This window comes from Vidua chalybeata, chromosome 6 (assembly GCF_026979565.1).
Source record: "Vidua chalybeata isolate OUT-0048 chromosome 6, bVidCha1 merged haplotype, whole genome shotgun sequence".
NCBI classification, from domain to species: domain Eukaryota; kingdom Metazoa; phylum Chordata; class Aves; order Passeriformes; family Viduidae; genus Vidua; species Vidua chalybeata.
This window is the reverse complement of record NC_071535.1, coordinates 41,267,305-41,285,804: the sequence shown is the minus strand read 5'-3', so window position 1 is coordinate 41,285,804 and position 18,500 is coordinate 41,267,305. Positions and strand designations below refer to the sequence as shown.

The 18,500-nt window shown below is 40.4% G+C and overlaps 1 protein-coding gene across 2 annotated transcripts; it reads left to right on the top strand.

The window, feature by feature from the left end:
• The first annotated feature begins 654 nt into the window (after nucleotides 1-654).
• API5 (apoptosis inhibitor 5) lies at nucleotides 655-17,771 on the top strand. 2 transcript variants are annotated; one of them, XM_053945468.1, is made up of 14 exons: nucleotides 656-799; nucleotides 4,294-4,455; nucleotides 5,267-5,360; nucleotides 6,303-6,368; nucleotides 6,732-6,883; nucleotides 8,204-8,410; nucleotides 8,964-9,068; nucleotides 9,755-9,844; nucleotides 10,422-10,603; nucleotides 11,744-11,837; nucleotides 12,352-12,408; nucleotides 13,464-13,540; nucleotides 13,876-14,012; nucleotides 15,607-17,771. In XM_053945468.1, exons 1-14 carry the CDS (start codon nucleotides 731-733, stop codon nucleotides 15,684-15,686), a joined length of 1,572 nt encoding a protein of 523 aa, XP_053801443.1. In that variant the 5' UTR covers nucleotides 656-730; the 3' UTR covers nucleotides 15,687-17,771. The 2 variants fall into 2 exon arrangements, with proteins under 2 accessions (XP_053801444.1, XP_053801443.1); XM_053945469.1 differs by lacking the exons at nucleotides 13,464-13,540; nucleotides 13,876-14,012 and having other exon boundaries at nucleotides 655-799.
• The last annotated feature ends 729 nt before the right edge of the window (nucleotides 17,772-18,500 follow it).

The window sequence follows — 18,500 nt, the reverse complement described above, 5'->3', positions numbered from 1 at the left end:
CACAATTTCTATTTGGCGATTAAAGCCTAAAGAACACATGCTGCCTTCGTTGGTATGAGATGCAGATACTTCAGTTTCTGGAATTAGGGAGCATCTTCTTCTGCAGGAAAAGATGCAAATCACCAAATCACAGGAAAGCAGTCTGTCTCGTACTAGGAGCTCAGCGTGCAACAGGCACTTCCCGAGCATCTTCCAATGCAGTTGTGTAGGACAGACAAAAAGGGATACAGAAAAGAGGCGCTGGGGAAAAGCATCAATCAAGGGAAGGAGAAGGAGTATGAAGAAAAACCCGGGGGGGGGGGGGGGTGGAGGGCAGGGGGGAACAAAAAAAACTGCAAGAGGTGAAGGCCATGGCGCATCTGTGAGCGCAAGAACGCACCCCGTAGCGCGGCCCCGGCCCGAGTCTGTGGCGGGGCGGATAACGCAGGGCTCGTTGAGCAGCCGCTAAGGCCGGGCGCTGCAGGAGCGCGGCGCGTTGGGCGCTCCGTGGGCGCGGTCTCGCTCCCGCTCCCGCTGCCGCTCCGCCTTTGGCGCCCGCGGGTCGCGGCCCTGCAGTGCCACCGCCCACCGCCAGGCGGCGGCGCGCAGGCGGCGGCGCGCGGCCGCTCCGGGACTGGCGCCTCGCTGGTGCTGACGACGCGGCCCGAGCGGGAGCGGCGGCCGGAGCGGCGGCGGCGGCGTCAGTGGCGGGTTCGGTGTTTCGGCGGCTCTGCCCCTTCCCCGCCGCGCCATGCCCACCGTGGAGGAGCTCTACCGCAACTACGGCATCCTGGCGGACGCCACGGAGACGGCGGGCCAGGTGCAGTGTGGCTGCGGCCTGCAAGGCCTCGCTAGGCCTCGGGCTTGCGTAGCGCCGCCGCGAGGAGTTCCGGGCCGAGGCGGGGCGCGCGGGCCGGGGTGCCGTCGGAGGGCCTCCTCGCCTCGCCGCACAGCCGGCGATCCTCCGGGGTTGTGCTCGGGGTGGGTTTCCTCAGGCCGGCGGCGGCGCAGGGCGGGTGGAAATGAGCAGCGTGCCCGCGGATCTGCAAGGACCGTAGTAGCTCCCGTCGCTTTTGCAGCATCCGCGTTGTGTCGGCAGCTCTCCTTTAAATGCGGCGTCTCGGATATTGACCGGCTCTTAGCTAGAGTCAGGCTGTTTTTTCAAAGGAGGGGGGAGGAGTTTCGCCTGGCGAATTCGGGCCTTGATGTCTTTTGACACCGCACTTGCAGATCCGGCGCGCTTGCAGATCTGGAGGGCGTCTGGCAGGCTGTCTTGCTAAAAAGCTTGCTGAGGGAAAGTGAAGTCTGTTATGGTTTGAAAGCTGCCCGTAGCCCTTTGTTTTTTTCTTCCTTGAGGCAAGAAGGTAAGGTCGACCCTCCCAACTGAAGAAGATTTTTTCTGTAAAATCTTGGCAAGATCTGCCATTTGTTTATACCATTATTGAATTACTCAAGAAAAGAAGATTACTTGGAATATTACCAGTATAAATATTATGACTAGTTACAACTAGTTTTGGAATTGTATTAGTCCCTCATTTTCCCAAATGGCACCCTGAAAAAGCAGATTTTTTTTTTCCTTTTGGTTGTAATGTCAATAAGCAGGAAAGTAGTTTTGCCATATCTGTATCTAACCATGGATTGTAAATTAAACGAGAACACTGCTATACAATGTCACTTAGTTCTTTAAAAGAACAAATATTTTGGTGGTTGGTTGGGGGCAGGGGGATGTTGAAGTTTTTTTTTTTTTAGTTTTAATTCAGGTCCGTTCACTTTGCTTCTGTGGTTATGCCCTAGTGAAACAAAGCATCCTTGCAGACAGTCCAACAAAAGCATCACCTCAGAGCCAAAAAGAAAGTGCAAATAAAATGCAGGGAGAGGTGCAGAGTAAAACATGCTGTTACCATGTCACTTCAGAAATGCACAGTTCATCTCACTTTGATTCTTTTGAGTAGCTTTTGTGAGGAAGGAATGGCCATCTTAGGTAGAGCAAACTCCAGCATGGCTAAGAAATGCAGCCTGTGACAGGGTAGGTGTGTAAGAACCTCTGAGGGTAAGTATAGAGTGGGGATTCCTAAAACACTCTCCCAGCTTTGCCCCTCTCCAGCTTTTGGGTTCCCAGAACCAGAGGAAGTGTCTCTGTAACAAGCATAGCTTGTGAGGTTATTCTTCAGTGAACTTTCCTGATGCTTTGTTGAGCTGAGTGTGCTTCTGGCTTCTGGTGTTCTGTGCTAAAACAGTTCATTGTTTTGTTAACCTTTGTGACGGAGTTACCTCTTTGAATTTGTCATTTCATAATCTTGCTTGGTGGCTCCAATTTCTGCATTCTGAGAAGCCATGAGTAATTGTTCCTTGTTCATCAGTTTTATCTCACTTAGTGCTTTATTATCTCTTAACAACATCATGAACGTGATCTCTTACTGCAAAACGTCATGGTCACCCTGTCTCAAATAAAGAAGTATTGAGCATGGGCATGGGGACTACCAGAAGTTATGGTATCAAAAGAAGTACTGAGCTTGTAAAAGAGTGTTGCAGTTGAGAAAGGGGCTCAGGTATGAGGTGTCCACAAGTGGAATGAAGGTGAGAAGTTGAAAAAAACTATTGGGAAGCTGGCTGAAAATAAAGAGGAAGACAAACATTTCTTCATAACGCATTGTGAAACTTGGCACAGGACACTGTGCAGGGTATGAATTGACTCAAGAACTAACCTAGAGAAGTTAATGGATGATTGGTCAATTAATATCCAGCTTAGGACATTCCTTTGTTACAGATGGGAAGGGAATGCACAAAACAGAAGGATCACACTGCATCTGTAGTTGCCTGTGTTTTTTCTAGAGCATTCCATGCCTCCAGGTACAGATAAAACAAGCTCCTGCCTGAACTGTATTTTGCCTACATGGTAGGAGTAATTAGCATGCATGAACACAAATGCAGGGAACACAGGCTACTCTGTTCCATTGCTGCGTGAATGCTTTTTCATATGTATTAAGTTTTATCTTATGTGTTCTACAACAGAACTTGCTCTTAACATGCAGCCTGAGAACCCATGTCTGTACTGATGTGTGTTTTCATTGCTAGTTTGTGCTGGCTCATTCCTGCCTTTGCTGCTGAGTCCACTGCTTTGGCCCAGCTACAGAGTGAACTTGGTGATGATGTGGTTCAGCTGAAAGGCAACTGGTTAATTCACTGCTTGTTTTTCATCAGATCTGTATCCCACTCCAGATTCTGGCAACACAGCTAGCAACAAACTGTAGGGAGTGCTTCAGGAGCATGGGCACTAAATTTTAAAATGCAGCTTGCTTTAGAGGGCATTAATACAGTGTGCTGCTTTGTAAATCAGTGTCTGTATTTGCTATGGGACATCTTTCATGTGGCGTAGTGGTGATACACGTATCTCTGTGGCTCTGGGAAATTTAATGTAAATAAAGCAAAGAAAGTGTCCTGTGCTGTCAGGGTTGCTTTTCAAAGTAGAATAAGCTGTTTTAAGCATTCTTTTTCACAACCATGAGGAAAATTAATCTTACAAGTTCCTGATTTCTGCTAGTATCCTAATAATGCTGACTTCTATTTCAGAAACACACAACAAAAACTTCAATTAATTTAAAGTTTCGTTCCTGCAGTCACAGAATCAGAAGCACCTATGTGATTCTAGTTGGAGCAGCTAGAGAAAATTTTACTGTTGTGGAAGTGTTTCTTCCTGTATTTGGAATATATATTTCTATAGTTAAAACTGGAGGTTTCTGGGATTTTTTTTTTAATCTAGTTTCCCTTAACAGTTCTTCCAAGCACTGTGTTTCATCCCAGATTAACTACCTGAATCGATAACCAGAGATTCCAAGTGAAGTTAACTACCTGAATAGATACCAAAGATACTTTAGCACCATATATGTTAATAAGAATTCATGATCCACTGCAGTGGCACAGTTACTGGGAAAAGTAATCTCTACTTCAGAGACAATACATGAGCATACAAAAGGCAGAAACTCCTTGAAAAACTGGCCAAGTTCAGTGGCAGGGATCACAGAATTCCTTGCACTAATCTAATCACAGTGTGCAAGAGGTGTAGGGCCAGCAGCTGGAGCGGTACACACTTGAACTGACAGAAGCCAGAATAACAGTAAAAGCCAGGCAAGAGAGGCAAATATTGCCAAATTGGCATGGCTATATCAGTCTAAGAGAAAAATATATTCCTTTGTAAGAAGCTTGTATAATATGGTTCACTTAAATAGTTTCAGAGAATGGGAGAAAAAAGTCTTTCCTTGTTTTGAGAATAACCCAGGGTTTTTCCATTTATGTATTCTGGTTTTGTTTTTTCAGCATAAGGATGCCTACCAGGTGATCTTGGATGGTGTGAAAGGAGGTGCCAAGGAGAAGAGACTTGCAGCCCAGTTTATTCCTAAGTTCTTCAAGCATTTTCCTGAGTTAGCTGACTCAGCTATCAATGCCCAGTTGGACCTCTGCGAGGATGAAGATGTTTCTGTAAGAATAAGAGCCTTGTAGCAAGTTGATACTTTGAATTTATATTTTGCTATTGTTTTCTCTTTTTGTTTAATGGTCTGTGTCTTTTGGGAGAAAAAGGTTGATCTTTGGAAAACATAAATTTAATTGTAGTCTTGCATTTAATTCATTGTGTGATAGTTTGGGAAGATGCATCAGTTTTCATTTATCTTTTTTAGCTCCCACCACTGATCAAAGGAATAACTCTGTAGAAAGAAACTTTGAATATTTGAATAGCATTTGAAGTTATTTGAATAGCATTCACATGGTTTCCTATCAAAGGGCACTTTGTGGTAACTGATTCTGATGAATAAATGCTGCTGGGAGACAGAATCTTGTTTGCACCTGAGAACCACGGGGATGTGATTCTGACTGTTGTGCTTCTTGAGATGCTTCATGCTGGTTCTTTGGTACTGGTAGAAGCTGTACCTTTGAAGCATCTCTGTTTATCAGGTCTTAAAGGATTTCGACAGATTATTGAAGGATTTTTTTCAGTGTTGGGAACAAACCCTAGAGCTTATCCCTGCCATTTGCACAACTGTAGAACTGTCCTTCCTGTCAGCAAATAGAACTCCTTAATAACGCACATTCCAGCCTTTATTTTGTCGATCATATGAATGGTTTTGTGAACAAAAGTGCTGTGTGAATTTGGTTTTTCTCCAGTGTTGCCTAGCTCTAAGAAAAATACATTATTTTCTTCATGAATATGTCAAAATACGGGGATTTGGGGTGTTATGTAATTCCTGAAATTTTTAAAATTTTTTAATTTCTACGTTATTGACAATTTCAACAGATCCGTCGACAAGCAATCAAGGAATTGCCTCAGTTTGCTACTGGAGATAATCTTCCTCGGGTAGCAGACATACTGACCCAGCTTCTGCAGTCAGGTAAGAGACATATCCTGGCTGATCTCCTCATGTCACACCTAAATATGTATACAGTTTTGGTTCTGTAAAACATTTTTCATTGATTCATAATTTATCCCAGTGCTGTACCTGTCCTTCTTGTGTTTTCGCCTGTTTTATATTTGCTGTACAGTTAGGCTGAAAGGGCACTAATTTTTCTAATTGAAACAAAAAATCTTTCTTTTAAATAAAACAAATTTTTTTTCATTCAAGTTCTCTGAAAGCATCTGTAGAAAAAGGCAAGAGGGGGGAAACCTTCCAGTTATGGACTGCAGCAAATTGCTTTCTGAAAAAGAGTTACTGAATTTCTGATCCAGTTTCTAGAACCTGAAATGGCCTGAGGGCATTTTGTTCCACACAGTTGTACTTTTGGTGCAAAATAAATACTTTGGGGGTAAATTCAGAATTTAATATACATTTAATCTCAGTAAGTTATAAAGTACTAAATATTAGGTGTTCAAACTTCCATTAAAACTGCATGGTTAAGACTCTGGGCTTCTCATTAAGATAGGTTTGGGTTTTCTGAGATTTATGCATTTCTCCATTTAGTTTAAGAGAGAAATAATTCCTGCCACATAGAAATACTGTAAATTAATTAAGAGTTTAAATATAAATAACTACGTATTTTACATAAATTAAGTGAAAGTTAGCTTGTTTATTAAAATAACTAAATATATAGATTAATAACTTCCCTTCAAGTTTTCAGTCCTTCAAGTTTTGATTTTTTTTTTTTTTTTTGCTTTCAGCTTCCATAATCATTGTTTTGAACTTCCTCAGTCTAATAGTTTTTAAAAATACAGGTTATGTTGTTTATAGGTAAATGCTGAAGACAGAATACTTCTTGTGCAATGTTAGCCATTTTGGTTTTCTGCTCTTACCTTTCCATTTTGAGTCTATGTATATTAATTTTTTTTCTCTCTCCAGATGATTCTGCAGAATTCAATTTGGTGAACAATGCCTTGCTCAGTATATTTAAGATGGATGCTAAAGGTAAAGGACACGTTTTTATATACATGGCTTTTATTAATATTTGCCAGTCTGTAGTAGGATGAGTATAGGACTCAATTTTGTATCTTCCTAGTACAGTGCAAAAGTGAGACACACACTAATTGTTTGGTTTTGCAAACAGTACTGAACTTAATAACTATGTATTTGAATTATGCAGACTAATAAAAGAGTGTGAATTTTTATGTCAAGATATGTGAAAATTGTAATTTTTTTAAAAAAGTTAGTATAGCAGTTATTTTAAAATGTATTGTAGGATCTTAAAAGGAGGGACTTCTTCCTCTGTGTAAAAGGTCCAGGTCACAACTTCTAAAATAATTTGTGTTACCCAATTTATTCTTCATTCAGGGACTTTGGGAGGTTTATTCAGTCAGATTCTTCAGGGAGAGGATATTGTGAGAGAGCGAGCCATTAAGTTCCTTTCTACAAAACTGAAAACCTTACCAGAGGAAGTGATGACAAAGGAGGTGGAGGAATTCATATTGACTGAATCAAAGAAGGTGAGCGTCTGATTTCAGTTCAAATTCAAGTATTGTTCAACCATCCCTTATCATTGGTGTTGTTTTGGAGGTCTGTTTGAGCATTGTACAAATCTGATCTTGCAGTTACCTATTCTGATACACTCCAAAGTTGGCAGCATTTTCTTGTGGTAATGTTAAAACCATGGCTCTTGTAATTTTGTAAGAGTGACTTTGATTAGAATTGGACCTAATCATTCACATCGGAAAGGATCTTTGAGAGATTGATCAGCTCAGTGAATCATGCTCAGCTGAATTCTGATCAGACTTCTTTGTGCTTTTTCCAGTTGGGTTTTGAAAACCTCTAACAAAGGAGAGTTCCTATACTCTCTGGGCAACCAGCTTCAATGTTCAATTGTCTGCAAGAGATCTTTTTCCCCCCCTCTATCCTGTTGAAACCTCCCCTTTTAGTTTTGTGTCATTGTTTCATTCTGACCATGTCCACCTCATCACAGAACCTGGCTGCTATGGGTGATGTCTTGCTCTGAAGTTGGAAGATTAGTTAGTTTGCCCCACCCACATACAGCTCTCTTCCTTTAGGCTGGAAAAGCCTGATTGCTTTAGGTTCTCCTCACAGCTCATGTGCTCTAGACACAGATCACCTTGTTGATCTGCTTTCCTAAAGCTTATCAAGCACTTCCTCATATAGGAGAGCCCAACACTAGGTGCAGTATTCCACATTTGGAATGTGATGACAGCCCAGCCAAGGACCTGTCAATCCTCTGTTCCTTTTGTTTCCCTTAGTCTGTGCTCTTGTCCTTAGCCCAGAACACTGCTTTTCACCCAAGGTATGGTGCTGTCACTTGTGTTAGCCTGCTGTCACCCAGAAACCTCAGTCTTCTCAGCAGAGCAGTTCCCCAGCCAGTCAGTCCCCTACCTGTGCTGATGCAAGGAAGTTGGTTCATCCCAGGTGCAACATTTGGCATTTGTCTTTGTGGAATCTTAGGAAATTTCCATGCATTCCCTAAGCTGAGAAAGATGCAAAAATTTTAAAATAACCAATAATGATTAGATACTTGTTTAACATTTATTCCGCCTGAAGGATTTTATTTTTGTTAGATAGGACTTTGTTCTCAATTTAGAGTTAAAAAAATTGTTTCCTATGCACAACTTGATGACAGTTGCTTTGATTTGTAGGTGCATTCAATTATACTAAACGTTTTTATATGTTCCTTCAAACTTCTATTTTGAAATAACTAAATGCTAAATATTTGCATACTTTACCTTTTCAAATCAGGTAGGTTTGACTTGGAGGTTTGCAAATTGCCACCACAAAAATATGTTTTCTGTTTCTCTGTTAAGGTTCTGGAAGATGTGACAGGCGAGGAATTTGTTCTGTTCATGAAAATATTGTCTGGATTAAAAAGCTTACAGACAGTCAGTGGGAGGCAGCAACTGGTGGAGCTGGTAGCTGAACAGGCTGACCTGGAACAAACGTTCAATCCATCAGATACGGACTGTGTGGACAGACTTCTGCAGTGCACTCGGCAGGCAGTACCATTGTTCTCAGTACGTATTTGTTTGCTTTGCATGAGGACTACTGAGGAAAGTTAATGGTTGGAGCTTGGCTTTGGTGTTCCCAATGATTATGTTTGAAAGACCACAAATCAGTACTTCTCTATTTTTAACCTCTAATGTATCCAAATGTTGGAAAACATCCTTACAGCCTCCAACTACAACGATATTTTGTGTTAGTCTCTTCTCTTTTCAAATTTAAGATTACAGTTACAGTGAATTACGACAGGATTCTCACATTATTTTGCATGAATTTTATTATTTCAAGTCTAGTGCCAGGCAATTGCAGAGCTTAAGGGCCTATTCTTGGGTTGCAAGCAATCTTTACAGCTGCTGTTGGGGACATCCTCTGAATTTAGGCTACCTACAAGGAGGTCTGTGTCTTAGAAATAAGAGGGAAGTTTAATAAAGCTTTAAGGTACAGTTGTGAGGTGGGCATTTATAATGGTGGAGGGGTGATGGAAGAAAAACACTTAGCCCCTTCAGACTCAAGAGTAACATGAATGATGTGTGATGGTTTATTTGTGGGTTTGGGTTTTTTTTTCAGAAAAATGTTCATTCCACAAAATTTGTTACTTACTTCTGTGAGCATGTTCTGCCAAACCTCAGCTCTTTGACTACTCTAGTGGAGGGTCTTGATATCCAGTTAGAGGTAAGCCAAAACTAAAATGTCTTCCAAATAGTGAAAAATAACCATCCTAGATAAAGACAGCTATTTTAAAAATCATAAGCTGCTTCCTCAAGTAGTTCTCATTTCTTGGCTTGTAGGAAAAGTAGCTGCACTAGAAAAAACATTTGCTCCCTTGAGGCATGACTGAGCATTGCCTTTTAAAGCATGTGTCATCTGTCCCAAGCTTTTGAAGCAAGGTAGAATAAGTAGATCAGTGTAATCGTTTTTATATTACTCTCAATTTTTTTAAGCACATAGCATTTATTGAAATGATGGTTGCATAGTTTGGGCTAATTTAGCCTCCTAAGGGAGTGGCTTAATGTGTGTAATTTTGTTTACATTAATCAGTGCTATGGCTTCAGTTAGATCTCTGTGGCTCTCACTTGAAGGTGAGCTGTGCTGCAGGTGTGGAAGATTAAGTTTTGTTTACTTGTTGACTAATGCTTGTTGGGATTAGACACACAAACCTGTGTTTCTCTTTACAGACAGGAAAAACAAATTAGGCATGTTCTTCCTTGAATTCCTTCTTGCTGTTTTGGGAGGGGTTTAGTTGTAATAGCTGACCTCTACTGTGCCAGCCATAGTGATGTGATAATTGATTTTAAGTTGAATGTTAAGCTTGTGTACTTTCAGTTAACACACAAAAACCTGGCTATCCTTATGTGTAGGTTTTGAAGCTTCTCGCTGAAATGAGTTCATTTTGTGGTGATATGGAAAAGCTTGAATCGAATTTGAAGAAGCTGTTTGATAAATTACTGGTAAGACTAATTCAATTTTTATTCATGTAAAACACTAAGAAATTAAGTTTTCATCAAAACAAGTTATTTTTATGTATTCATCTCTTTATCCTTTTTCTGAAGTGGCTATTTCAGAGATATGCCTGTCCACTGATACAATGTTGAATATAATTTTGCAATTTAAAGCCTTTGTAGATAGAAAGCTGTTACCTGAATAATGTTTTTAATCCAGTAAACTCATGTGTGTTTCTTCTTTTTAAATTTCATAGTAATGAGAGACTCATGTTGATGTCATTAAACACTGTATCTACACTGACAATTTGAAGCAAATTCAGCACTATTTCAGAAGCATTGGTGCAGTACATTATTGCTTCCTGTGGTAATTGTGCCACCATAGTATTTCCTCTGAGTTGAGTCACAGAAGTGTCAGTAAACAACCTGCACCAGGACTTTACTCAGTACTTTATTTATTAGCATAGAGATGGTGGATACTTCTTAAATTGTTGGCACAGATAAACCATCCAATTCAAACACTGTGAAAGAGCAGTCAGTCAGCATAAATGTGTCTCATGCATTTGTTTTCCTTTCTGTTCTTCAGGAGTATATGCCCCTCCCACCAGAGGAAGCAGAAAATGGGGAAAATGCTGGCAATGAAGAGCCCAAGTTGCAATTCAGTTATGTGGAGTGTTTATTGTATAGCTTCCATCAGCTAGGTCGCAAACTTCCAGACTTCCTCACAGCCAAGCTGAATGCAGAGAAATTGAAAGATTTCAAAATCAGGTAAGCGTTAATGTTCTGGTACAAGGTATTTGTTAAAAAGTTTTAGTGGTGTTCCCCAGGGCTCAGTACTGGGGCCCGTCCTATTCAACATCTTTATCAATTACTTGAATGAGGAGATTGACTGCATCTTCAGTAAGTTTGTGGGCAACACCAAGTTGAGTGGGAGTTTTGATCAGCTCAAAGGTAGGAAGGTCTGCAGAGGCTTTTGGATGGGCTGAGGACAACTGCATGAGATTTAATAAGGTGGAATGTTGGGTCACAACAACCCATGTAGCACTGCAGTTTGGGCCAGAGTGGCTTGAGAGCTGATCAGCAGAAAGGGGCTTGGAGGTGCTGGTTGACAGCTAGCTGGGTATGAGCCAGCAGTGTGCCCAGGTAGCTAAGAAGGCCAATGGCATCCAGACCTGTATCAAGAATAATGTGACCAGGAGGACCAGGACAGTGATTGTCCCACTGTACTTGACACTGGTGATGCCTCACCTCGAATGGTGTATCTGGTTTCGGGACCATCACTTCAAAAGGGACATTGAGGTGCTGGAGTGTGTCCAGAGAAGGGCAGTGGACCTGGGGAAGGGTCTGGAGCATGACGAGTCTCATGAGGAGTGTCTGAGGGTGTAGGGGCCATTTAGTCTGGAGAAAAAAAGGCTCAGGGGGGATCTCATTGGCCTCTACAACTGCCTGACTGGAAGTTGTAGTGAGGTAGGAGTTGGTCTCTTCTGCCATGTTTCAATGGAAAAGACAAGGAAATGGCCTTATGTGGCACCCAGGAAAGGGTCAGATTAGATACTAGAGGAAAAAAATTTACTGGAAGACTGGTTGGGCACTGGAATAAGTTGCCCAGGGAGGTAGTGCAATCACTGTCTCAGGAAGTGTTCAAGAGGCATCTGTATGTGGCACTTGGGGGTATGGTTTAGGTGTGACAGTTGCATTAGCTGATGCTGTAGGTCTCTTCTAACCTTTATAATTCTCTGACTCTAAAGTGTGAATTATTGTCTGGATGCTAAATTCAATTGATCAAAAACTTACTTGGAGCATTTTTCCTTAAGGGAAAGAAACAAGACTACAACTTCCCTTTGCTTATGCTTTTGTTTCTACAGGACTATGTAAATTTTACTAAGGGATTGCTTTTAAATGTTTTAGGCTACAGTATTTTGCTCGAGGGCTGCAGGTGTATATTCGACAGCTTCGTCTGGCACTTCAAGGGAAAACAGGAGAAGCTTTGAAAACAGAGGAGGTAAGAATTGTTCAGGAATTCAGATTTTTCTAATTGAGCCTACTGAAAGAACCATTGGTACGTATTAATAGGCTGCAGTCAGTTTTAAGTATGCAAATAGATTAAGGGAATAATAGAGCTAACATTATTGCAAGTGCATGTTACCTTATGCTCCATTTTGCAAGTGAAGATGATCTAATTTCAACTTTCAGCTGCTCGCTGCAGCCACATCTATTTGGTTTAATTGTGCTTTGTGCTTTGTTTTGAAGGGGAAATTTTCATATGTTGAGCAAAAAAACCCACAGTGGGAACTACACTGGAACATTAAATGCAACTAGTTAGTGTGAAACTACAAGAATCTTAAAAGCAGCTGTAATAAAAACTTGGAAGTGTACACACCTTTCACTATCACTACTACTAATTACAATAGCAATTAACTAGGAAGAGCAGTGTGTTTAATGTTATTACTTCATGTAATGAGGTTGACATAAAGCTACTAGATGCTCATTGGTGTCTGTCTGGTTTTTTTTTACAGAACAAGATCAAAGTGGTTGCCTTGAAAATAACCAATAACATTAATGTTTTAATCAAGGTAAGTCCTCACATTATGAATTACTAAATTCCCACTGCAGAGTAACCTATGCAGAAGAAAGAAATAGATTTAAACCAAGTTGTTTTGTGTTATTGTGTTAGTTGGTGATAGGCAGCTCGGAGTTGGTGCTGCTTTACTTTTTCTGAAGAGAGGTGGATCTTGCTGATCGTGCTAGCAGCTTAGCTTTTGCTGCTAATTGTCTTGGGATCGGGTGTGGACACACTTTCTTGCAGCACTAGTTGTCCCCAGGAAAAGACCACCTTGCTTCTTTAGGGGTCTCTGGATTTTCCTGTTATTTCCCTTTCCTACAGTGTCAGTGGGGAGTACGGAATAGTTCAAACAGGTGCAGGGAGATAAAAAGGAGGGAGGAGGCAAAGCAAGCTTCTGTACAGAACCTGTTTCTGCAAAACACCTAGAAGAGATGGGCTGCAAGAAAGAGACTTTCATCTGGAGCCCGTGAAACCATTCTGATTTCTTCTAATCCACTTTTCCTCTCTTTCTTCACTCTCACTTCCCACAATAAACCAAAAACTCAGCCCACCATATAGAGAAGCCTATCTTGTACCATCATAGGGATATCAGATGTCTTCCAGCCAGAGCCACTGTAGTTCATTGTAAGATGCGTGATGTGCACAGGAAAGGAGAGAGCCTGAAAGCCTGGACTTTATCTGTAGATGCCCCATTCCTTGGAACATTCAAGGCTGGATTAGATGGGGGTCTGAGCAACCTGATCTAGTGGAAGATGTCCCTGCTCATTGCAGGGTCATTGAAGTAGATGGTGTTTAAACATCCCTTCCAACCCAAACTAGTCTATAATTCTGTATTTGGTCGGCGTAAGACACTATTCTGCTAAGATAAATTCTACTTGAATTTCCTAGTAAAGGCAGTCAGATAAGGCAGTATTCTACTGCCTTCTTTCTCTGCTATGGGACTAAAGGATTTAAAATTATTGGAAAGAAGTGGTTTTTTTGGAGTCTCAGTAAGTAGCTAAAATTTTGAAGTGCAGTTGACATAAATTTAACTGTAGAATAAACTGTCCAATTCTGCATCCATAGGATCTCTTCCACATTCCTCCTTCTTACAAAAGTACAGTTACATTGTCCTGGAAACCAGTACAGAAGGCAGATGCAAGGTAAGAGTTCTTCATACAATAAAAGAAAATAGTGGGGTTTATTTTGTAAAAAGTAAAAATTATTCTCCCAAGCTGTGTCTGTACAATACAGACAGAATGTGAGCTAAAAGTTTCACATCAAAAATAACACCCATCCTGTAGCTGTGAGTGATGCTCTTAGTCCTGCTTTAGGGATACTAAAGACAATCAACTGGAGACTCTTTTGAGATACTGTTGTTCAGGGCATTGTCATTGGCTGCTGCTGCCTTCCAGTGGTTAAACTTTGTGGCTGAGCTACTGTTACTGTACTTGTCACCATAGGGCTGTAATGATACATTTTTGTTTTCTTCTGTCAGTCAAAAAAGAGCAAGTGAAGATACAACCTCAAGTTCACCCCCAAAGAAAGCTTCAGCAGGACCAAAAAGGGATGCCAGGCAAATATATAATCCTCCCAGTGGAAAATACAGCAGTAACCTGGGTAGTTTTTCTTACGGTAAGTTAGGCAGCTTGGAAAAACTTTGTCTAGTGACAGTTGTGTCTTGGGGTGGGGAAAATAAATATCACATTCATGGAAGATCAAATTCTACTGTCATGAATTTTTGTTTGTGATGGTCTCTTCCTAGCTGTTGATGTATTGGCAGTGTTTGAATGTCACCAGCCTATAACTTATGTCATTTGCAAGTAAATTTAAGTAGTGTTTTAATACCTAGAGTTAGTAATTGAACTGTTGTGTTCTCTGTTACGACACACAGTGCACTGGTTTCCCATTGAACAGGCCAGTTGCAGCAAATGGCAGTGCTGGGTCACCTCCTGTCATACGACTGGACCTGTGCTGCATTCCTATTACAGCCACTGGTGATGTTGCAGACCTGATCCAGAAGTTCTGGGAATTGCCAGGTTCACTGTGCATACACACAGTTATGTCCTCATGCTCCCAGTCACACTGAATCTGCCTTTCTGCGAGTCATATTTTTGGGTGAAGCACAAAAGCAGTTGCAGGCTGAATGATTAGGACCAGCAATGGCAGCAGCCAATTCCTGTCTTTACTGTAGGTTCATTGGTCCTACCTCTGGCAAGTAAATGGTCAAATAAACTTGACAAATGGTCACCCACACCCATGGGTTGAAAAACTATTATAAAGCTTTGGCAGATACATAAAGCAAAGAGAAGAGATAACACCATCTGAAAATTTCTTATTCTAGACTTCAGGTGACACACCTGTGTCTTTCAAGATAAGCTTGTAATCCTGCAGATCTAAGGATTGGGAAGCTTTCAACCAAAAATGTTTTATTGCTTGCTACTGTTTCTTGGTAGTGAGATGCTTCAGCCTCATCAGTCAGCGTCTGATTTTTATGGCCTTTAAAACCAGCATGCAGTTCTCTCTGTAGATTAATATAAACTGTATTTTAAGACTGTACGTGAAGAAAAATCATGAAGGGGGAATGAGGGTTTGGTACATCTTCAAACAAATCCAAAGAAACTGATTAGAGTTTGTGTTGTTGGGATTTTTTTGCTGTGATAAGATAGGTTCTTAAAAAAGAGAAAGGAAAAACTTTAAATTTACAGTATGCAAGTATTTTGTGTGGTATCCATCTCTAGCTAGGATTTGTAACTAATATCAGCCCCAGAAAAAAGTATAATATGCTGATGATAACGTTAAAGATAGGAAAGGACAGATAGAAAGTTCTAGTTTTCCATAGTTCCATAAAATCACTAGTAGCAAGTCAGACTGACACCTCAAGGTTAATATTGTGTTATTGAACAGAAGGAAGAGCTAGGCAGCCAGTTTTCAATTCTGTGGTGATGGATTGGCCCAAATATGGTCCTAAATTACAGGGACAGTTATGTATCACAGTATTAGTATGCAGAAAGGCTGCACTTAATTTGGATGAGCTCGTTCTCCTGACCTCCTTTTAAAATTAGTGGGGTCCATTTTCCATCAGAAAATAACTCAGCAATCTCATGGTCCATAAGCAGGCATAGCCTCAGAGACTGAAGTTACCCTTCAGTACCTCCAGATCCTGCTATTCAGTTTGGATCTGTATACAACATAAAACCTGCCTGAAAAGTTTCAACTTCTATTTCAGAGCAAAGAGGTGGTTTCCGGGGTGGACGAGGAAGAGGCTGGGGAGGACGTGGCAGTCGCAGCCGAGGAAGAATCTACTGAGAAGACTGCTAAATCTTCCATGCCCCTGAAGGGCTAAAGTGAAAGTGCTACTCGGCAAGTTTGCTTGGAGCATTGTTTTCTTCAAGGACTGCCTTCCATTGAGACTGACTTAAATGTTCTTTATACCTTTGTATGTATGATCTACTTTTCTAACGGACTACAACTTGTCCATAGTGAAACTGCAACTGTATTTTTGGATGCTTACAGTCAGCAGATTTGGGTTCTTACTTTTGAAGTGTCTTCAAGATTCAAAATTGGAAAAGAGCATAGATATTTCATCAAAAGCTGCATCTTGACAGTTTGTATATTAACCTAAAAGTCAGCTACTGCATAACAGAAATATATAATCGAGTTTATGTATTAAGTAATGGACAGGAAAGGCATGACAACAGAAATAATGTGTTAGATAAGCTTAGCAGCTGAAGTAATCCTTTCCTCATCTATAACCATATTTTGCAATATGTGGAGAAGAGTACCATTGTTAAATTTGCTTTGATTTACTTTCTTTAATTGAATTGAATGAAATACATGCTGTTTTTTTTAAGTTTGCAACATGGCTGGAAATCTGTTCTGCTTGTAGCATGAAGCAGTCTTCTTACTTAGAGATGTGGAGAATGTGGCATTTTTTGGTTTGCACATCTTACTCTTCTCCGTGCATTGTAATACAAATATGATGTTTTGAAAATTAATTTTTAATGTTTAATATGAATATGTGCATATAGTTATGCCGTGAAATCTCAGTAAACTAATAGCATAAAAAACCAAAACTATAAATGACAAATTATTTCAGGAATGGGTAAAGACTGATGCAGTGATTAAGCTTCCTAGACTGGAGCTGGACCATAGGCATTTCTGGCTCTTTTCTGTTTTATGCAGATTTCTGGATTAGTTGGCACTTGAGGGTGGGCTGGTTGGTTGGTTTTTCTTGTTTTGTGATTTTTTGTGTGTGTGTGTGTTTTGGTTTTTTTTTTAACCAATAGTTGCATTTAAAAATATATAAATAAAATTGTATTTTGGGTAACATTGAAAAATTCCAGCTACATAGTTTGATTCAGGTGGAAAAATTAACAATTCCATGCTATTTTTTTTTCATAGCAACTTGAGATTTTTATTTACTGGTGTGCACCCAGAAAATACAATGTAAGAGCACAATGCTTTTTTTTTTTAATTCTCACCACTCAAAATTTTAACTTCTCAGGTCATTCAACATTGTAAAGGAATTAGTATATAGTAAAAAGAAGTCAAAACAGGAAAAGAATTTTAATTAAGTGTTCCAGAGCATGTTGATGTAAAATACCTTAGGCTTTAGAAGAGTGAATAATACTTCTTACCCTCCTTTTCTTTGCCCAGCGACATCCACAGGTGATGTCTCCCCACCCTAGTTCCATTTGTATTTGCTTGTGAATCTGATTCAGGTGTTTTCATTAACACTCTTTAATATTTATCACTACAATCAGCAATCAGAGGGCCAGAATACCAAAATTATGTCCAAGTTAGAAACATCTGTTGAGGATGCTAAATTCAAAGTCTGTTTTTGCTTAACTCTGGAACAGTAGGTAGGAAATTTTGGACATTCCAGGACATGTGAGCTGACTTTGGATTTCTCATTACATGCCAGCTGCTAAACTCTGATTTGGCATTAAAATCATGAAACTTGGCTAAAAGCTTTGAAGGAGAAATTTCTGAGGTAAAAATGTCACTCTGAAAATAGGCACTAGATATGTAATAAGCTTCTATTGGGAGGGAAAAAAAGGAAAAGTCATTTTGCACTTGTGGCTATAATGGGTATTTTGAGGGGATTTAATAATGTAATCCCAAAACCTAAACATAGCTTGTATTTAGACTAGTAACTAGGTACTAGCAGCTTCTATTCTCACTGAATTTTGAGTGAGTTTTCTTTGTGTGACTCCTGTATTTCAGAGGTGATGTGCAAAGTTCTTGTGGCCTCAGAAGTAGTTAGATTATTTTTCTCCAGTTTCCTATCTAATTTTAACATAGTGAGTTCTTGTGGAAACACCTGTTTACCATCTTGTTGAATTGTAAATGTTCCCTTACAGCTTTGGAATAAATTCATTTTGTAATTTTGTTTGGCTCATTGTTTCACAGTTACTCTGCAGTATTTTGTCATCTTAGTAAAAGTTCTGTGGTACCTTTTTGTTGTAGTTCAGTTACTCCTTAGGTTGCTGTAGATCCAGAAAGCTGTTTACCACTAAGGAATGGATCATAATAAGACTGCATTAACTGTTTCAAGTTTTAAGTATTTCAACTTTCAAATGCAGAATTTTGAGGGGGAATTTAAATATTCAGCAAAAGCTGCATGTTTACATCTTATTTGGAAATTCGGTGAAAAGGAGTCAGTCATTGTCTTACTCAAACTCCTCGATGTTGACAGTGTGATACATTTTGTTAGTACATTAGGAGAGGAAAGCAAATGTCTACAAACAATTTGATGGATGAAGGTGTGGGTGTTAACATCTTTGAAATGGATCCCAATGTCTCTCCTAACTTTGGGCAGCAGGTTTGTTGCAGAGCCCGGACAGCCTGGCTCCTGAAACAGACAAGGCTCTGTACAAACCCGAGTTTCTGAACTTCGGGGTAAAATGGTAGGTTCAAGGGAGGAATATGTGGAAGGCGGTTCAGGAAGGCTGTACCTTCCTGGTACCTCAGCCAGTGGGGAAAGGAAGAGGGCAACATGCAGCCAGTTTAGGATAAAAGGAGGCTGCGCCCTCCAAAACCCCAAGAGAGAAACCCCACAACTGTGTGCCTCACTCCTTTTACTGGATAAAGCTGCAGGACTCCTCTGTCTCCTTTGTA